The 6165-nt window shown below is 47.2% G+C and overlaps 1 protein-coding gene across 1 annotated transcript; it reads right to left on the reverse strand.

Annotated features, from left to right (window-relative positions):
• GNG10 (G protein subunit gamma 10) lies at positions 1–6161 on the reverse strand. Its single transcript, XM_036433038.2, has 3 exons — positions 5991–6161; positions 2421–2552; positions 1–933 (listed from the first exon to the last, which is right to left on the reverse strand). Exons 1-2 carry the CDS (start codon positions 6069–6071, stop codon positions 2427–2429), a joined length of 207 nt encoding a protein of 68 aa, XP_036288931.1. The 5' UTR covers positions 6072–6161; the 3' UTR covers positions 1–933; positions 2421–2426.
• Between the last annotated feature and the right edge of the window lie 4 nt (positions 6162–6165).

The following is a 6165-nucleotide window of genomic DNA, read 5'->3' on the forward strand; positions in this document are numbered from 1 at the left end:
TTGTCATAGAAAATAATGAGTTAAGCAGAAATTTTATTTCCAAGCTCTTCAAAAATTATTACAAACACAAATAAAATATCCATTTTAAAGTGTCTCAAATTAAATCAAAGGCACATAATCAAGGAAAAACACTTATGACATTAAGAATCCATTTAGCTTGTAAGATTTTCACATTGCTTTGCTTTTAATCACTTGCAATATTCTGTAAGTCACATTTTAAACATATTTGAAAGCTATGAAATAATTTAGTATTTTTTTAAGTATAACCACAACTATGAAGTAGAGTAACTTAAGAAGACAAAGATCAGATCTCTGGCATACACAAAATGGGGAGATCTAATACACAACACATTAATTTTTCCAAATAAGATTGCTAACAGCTTCCATATTTAGTGTTAAAAATAAAAATCTTCTCACAAAAATCAAGACATCACTTGATTAATAAAGTCTGTCCTTTCCCCCAATTTTACACTTTCCTGCCTTCACTTGAAATTACAAATTCATGAGAAAAGGACATATTTTATTATGGTGTAAAAATCTTAACAACAAATTACAAATATTCAACTTTTTAATAAAAATGTTTTCCTTCCCAAAATGTAAACATCCAGTAAATAAAACATACATAATATTTCAGGTCTAGAAATACTAATAATTCACTTATGAAAGAGGTGCATTTTTGTATATTTGGTGGTAGGGTTTTTGTTTTTCTTAAGGATAAAGCACTTCACTAAACAAACCAGGCCATTATTATCTAAAAGTCTTCTCCTTCACCCAGTTTCCTAATTTGAGTTGAAGCCCATCAATTTCTGTAGAATTTTGGCTTTAGGAAGGTCTGAATAGGTAAGTCATTTGGTTAGAGAACAATGTTTTCATGAGACTTGGAGGCAGTCATTCATCACTCATGCCTGAAGGTTTCCTTAGCAAACTTCTTTCCTAATGGAAAGAGAATTTGGTTCATTTTCACTTTAGTAAGATTTACACATGATATTAACAGTCAGCGTTTCATAGGGCACTTTAGTATTCTCAAAGCAGAGAGTAACAAGTTAATTTTAAAAACCCATCCAAACCACACTACTGAAAGAGTAGCACCCATGAAAGTGCTCTGTAAAAAGAAAAATTCTATGCCAACATGTAACCTCTACCTTAATACCATAAATGTGGGCATTTTTTAAAATATATATTTTATTGATTTTTTACAGAGAAGAAGGGAGAGAGATACAAAGTAGAGAGTTAGAAACATCGATGAGAGAGTCATCAATCAGCTGCCTCTTGCACGCCCCCTACTGGGGATGTGCCTGCAACCAAGGTACATGCCCTTGACCGGAATCGAACCCAGGACCTTTCACTCCGCAGGCCAGCGCTCTATCCACTGAGCCAAACCAGTTTCGGCAAATGTGGGCATTTTTAATTAAAAGGTACAACAGTAGCTAGTAGCTGATAATATTACTTCTTTTTAGTATGCATAATTCCCTTTATATGTATGAAAAAGGACCTAAAATGATTATGTACTATATGAAAACCCATACAAACACAAAATTTGAACATGTTGGCCCCAAAAGACTCTCAAAGCTACTCACTGAATTTTTCCAAACAAAGTAAAAATATGAATGAGATCCCATAAAATCCATCACAACCCATGACATTTCTAATATGCCACCAAAGATATGTTTTCATTTCAATGTCTGGCTTTTAAAGCTCTTTTAACCAGACTCACACTTTCCCCTCTAGCTACATTAAAGCTTCCTCCGTTAAAACTCAGAGATAGCCTGGCCACTTTGGCTCAGTGGTTAAGCATCAACCTATGAGCCCCGAGGTCACGGTTCAGTGCCCACTCAGGCACATGCCTGAGTTGTGGGTTTGATCCCCAGTAGGGGGCGTGCAGGAGGCAGCCAATCAATGATCTCTCCCATCATTGATATTTCTCTCTCTCCCTTCTTCTTTGAAACCAATAAAAATATTAAATAAGTGAAATAGAGATGTATTCTGAAGCCTGTGGAAGAAATCACAGCTGGTAGTAGAAACAGCTCTCCTCCTCTGGGGAGGCCTTTGTCCCAAGAGTAGCAAGTGAGTTGACAGCACCAAGCAGCAAAGGACAACTCCGGGATGGTGTAAGGACAGAGAGAGTAGCATTCAGGTCAACAGATGGCCACCAGCTAACTCATCACAGAGCTCAAGGACGTGAAGATATTAACATCTTGGGAGGTAGTGCCCAAGAGGATTGAGACTCTCTTAATTAGGTGCAACCCACAGGCAGGGTAAATACAGACTAGAGACACCCTTCAGGGAGAGTTGTGCATTTGGCTGCTTTTCTTTTTAATTCCCCCAAGAAGAGTAGATACTCAAAACACAGGTGCCCACATCCTTTGGGAGCCCTGTGATAGTGCCATGGCCCTAAGCCGGCACAGTGGATCAAGACTCACCAGTCTTCAGAGTAAAGCACAGGATCTGGGCTCCCGGAAGGGGTTGCTGCCCGCTGGAACTCCGACCAGCAGGGCATCCTTGCAGGCATTCTGCATGCAGTACTGCTGAAGCTCAGCAGCCGCCTGAGAGACCTGAAACCAAAGGACTATAGCATGACATGCTGCCCCCAGCCAGACCCACCCGCCCCCTGCCAGACCCACCCGCCCACAGCCCTTTGACATTCTGACAAATGCTCTTGCAGCCTGACCATACTTTTTGTGACTGCCGCCAAGTCTCGTTTTTGCTGAAAGTTCTAATAACTGAACTCCAAAGAGAAAAGGTTACAATAGCTATGAACTCTGATTTAGGATATTTTTGGTTGCTTATTTAACAAAAGAAAAAGCAGCCTCTCTGATTCATCTAGTATTCTAGTTCTGAGACTAAATTGGTAAAGAAATAGCTCATGCAGTGTCCCTTTTTCACTCATAAAGTATGCATTGATATATGCATGTTTGCCAAGTGAGCACACTGTTTAATGTATACAAGGCTCGAGTTTCATCCAGTGTGCTCAGAACTAGTTCCCCCACCACCTTGCTTGGAGGAAGGATAGCTTGTTGGTGAACAGAGCAGCCTCTGGGACTGGATTGTCTGGGCTCAAATTCCGCTGTGTCCCTACCTTGTACGAACATGGCCCGTTTCTTAGCTTCTCAGTACTTGTTTTCTCATCAGTGAATTGTATTTAGTAATACAATAGTAACTTCATTGGGTTGATGTGATGATTTGAGTTAATGCATGCAAAGCACTCAGAATAGTGCTGACACACAATTAGCAATAGACTAGTATATGTGGCAGATTGCAGAAAAGTCACAATAGTTTGCAACTCCTCCCACCAAAAGGTGGAGTTTGTTTACCCACTTCTTGAATCTGAGCTTGTTGTGACTTGCTTTGACCAGAGAATGTAGTAGAAATAATGGGCAAGTTCCAAGTCGTGGCTAGAAGCGCCTTTGCAGTTCTCTCTCTTGCTGTGATTAGAATCCTGAAATCACCATCTAATAATACCAAGCTAGATGACGTGAGATCGTGTGGAAGAGCAGCAGAAAGCCAGCCCCCAGCCACCTGCCTGCCAACCCCCAGATTCATGAGTAAAGCCACCTCATATCACCCAGACACCAGCCTACCCCCCACTTGACTGCAGATGCACAGGAGGGCCCAGCAAAGACCAGCAGAACTATACAGTGGAACCCAGCTTAAACTGCTGACCTAAGCATCGTTGAGTTAGTAAATGTCATTTTAAGTCACAGCATTGGTTCCATGTTATTCTGATTTTTTTCTTATTTTCCATTTGATGCATGTTTGAAGACTTTCTTCACTTCCCATTTTTCTTTTCACTTTTTAAAATGTTTTTCTTTTCACTTTTTAAAATGTTTTAAAATGTTTTTATTCATTCCAGAGAGAGGGAGACAGATAGAAACATCAATGATGAGAGAGAATCACTCCCAAAGTGCTGCCTGTGAGAAGCCGTTAAAGCACCCCAGATCTGCCACCCTGAGCACATCCCTCAATTACGTTTGTTATCTGTGTGCCTTGAACAATTCACGCCAATTCTCTAGATCTCGGTTTCATCTCCCATAATTATTTTTAATGTAGATAGGAATTGGCTCCCCGCTTCACAGCGTAGGCATCTGGCTGTTTTCCTCTCCACCTCCGGTCTCTGCATCATCTTCACCACTGGCTACAACCCGTTCCAGTCCCCTGACCTCCTCTCAAACAGCCTTCTCCATGCCAACAGTCACAGCCAAGACCTGCTAACTGCTCCACAACCGAAATGTTATACTCCCACATCCTGCTTTCTCATCACCATCTCTCCTTCCCATCCAGGGCGCTGCTTCCTGGCCTGGCTACACCTGCTCTTTGCTCTCAGAGAGAATGCCACCTCCCCTTTCCTCCAGCCCATCGCCAGGAGGCTGCACGGTTCTGCCTCCTTCCAGCCCGGGCTCAGGCTCTTTCTGGGCAGACCCTCAACCCCTTGCCCTCCACGCCCACCTCCATCTCTCTGGCATATCTTCCCTGCTAACCCACTTACTTGGATCAACTACCCTGCAGGTGGCACTCAGATTCCTGGGTGGCCAAATGCAGCGGGACGAGAAAAATCATAAGGAGTGCAATGGGTCTCCCCTCTCACTGGAGCTGGGTCTTGAACATCACAAGGTGTCTATGGATGTGCCTGGTAAGAAAGAGAGCACTCTCGCGCCACCCTCGCTCTGGAGATTCCATTGGCTCCCTTTCCTCTGCCCCAAAGAAAATGTAGCCTTCTATTTCACAAAGAAAGCTGTTATCATACAAGTCCTTAACCTAGAAACATCTATCTTTACACATATCCTCACCCCCCTTTCTGCCTGTCTCAAAAGCACACCCCACCCCCCACCCCCCCGCAATCCTAGGCCCCTGTCTCCTCTTCCTCTAAATCTTCTCCATTTGTTCCTTTGCTCAACGCAAAACATGGCTTTTTTGTTTCCTACTTTAAAAAAAAAAAAAAAAAAGTGTTTCCTTTTGAAAACCAGACTTCTCTCTTTTTAAGTCTGCCTACATTATTACAATCCAGATTCTGCTCCTCCTGCTGAAACCTCTTCAGCATGCCATACGTCTCACTTTCTCGTGTTTTATACACTTCACATCACTCACTGTCTGAAATTATTTTATTGTTAACGTGTTTTCTGTTTCTCTTCCCCACTAGAATCGCCGTATGCTCAGGACCTAGGAGAGTGCCGGATACGGAGAACGGGCCTACGAGGTCATGGACCAGCACAGCAGTGTTCACACACACACACACACACACACACACACACACACACACACTGCAGATGCTGCTGCCCGTCCTAGCTGCTCAGCACAGACGCCTTTTCACCAACTGAGACAACACCCGCTGGATGTGCTTCTCCTCAGCCTTCTCTTCTGCAGGGCCCGGCTCCCTGCCCCCGCCTCTCACCAACACCCCTTCCCACCCTGGATCTCTCCACTGCATCCCTCAGCCTTGGCCTCCGAGCTTCGGCCCATGTAGCCCAACACCTTCTGGACGCCCCTCGAAGCCCACGGACCCAAAACTGGCCTCGTCGTCCCCCTTCCTCCCTGTGGCTCTCTCCCTCCCTCCCTTCCCTCTCCCCCTCCCCGGCGCTGCAGCCAGCACGGGTCACGACGCCCGGAACCCTGAGCAGCGCCTCCCCGGCTCCCTCCCTCCCCACAGTCCATCATCCCCCAGGCCGTCCATTCATTCGGTCGCCCCGCATCCCGGCCTCATCCTCGCGCACCGACGAGGAAACGCCGAGGGGCGCTCAGTCCCGCCCCCCTGCCCCCGCGGGGCCAGCAAGCCCTTCTCCCCGGAGCCCCGGCCTCCTGGCCCTCCCCGCGGGCCCGCCTCCCCGCCGCCCGGGAGCCTGGGTCCCGCTCGGCCCGGCGGCGGCTCCCATCCCTCCGGGCCCAGCCATCCTCCCGCCGCCCCGCCCGCCCCGCGCGGCCTCGCCCGGCCCCGCGCCCCGCGCCCGGCTCGGCGGCGGCCCCCCGCGGCCTGGGATGCCCTCCGCCTCCGCCCGCACCTTGATCCTCTCCACGCCGGCCTCCAGCTTGAGCTGCTCCACCAGGCGCTGCAGGGCGTACAGGCTGGCCCCGGAGGACATGGCGGCGGCGGCGGAGCGGAGGGCCGGGACCGGGAGCGGAGGGCCGGGCCGGGGCGGGGCGGGGAAACCGCTGCGCCCGCCCCGCCGCCCGGCC

This window comes from Pipistrellus kuhlii, unplaced genomic scaffold, assembly GCF_014108245.1.
Source record: "Pipistrellus kuhlii isolate mPipKuh1 unplaced genomic scaffold, mPipKuh1.p scaffold_m20_p_12, whole genome shotgun sequence".
NCBI classification, from domain to species: domain Eukaryota; kingdom Metazoa; phylum Chordata; class Mammalia; order Chiroptera; family Vespertilionidae; genus Pipistrellus; species Pipistrellus kuhlii.

Bases quoted from the DNA above. Each gene is read 5' to 3' on its own strand.
- GNG10 (XM_036433038.2), bottom strand. From the start codon at position 6,071: ATGTCCTCCGGGGCCAGCCTGTACGCCCTGCAGCGCCTGGTGGAGCAG. The intron at 2,553-5,990 runs GTGCGGGCGGAG...CTTTGGTTTCAG, and splicing joins CCGGCGTGGAGAGGATCAAG to GTCTCTCAGGCGGCTGCTGA.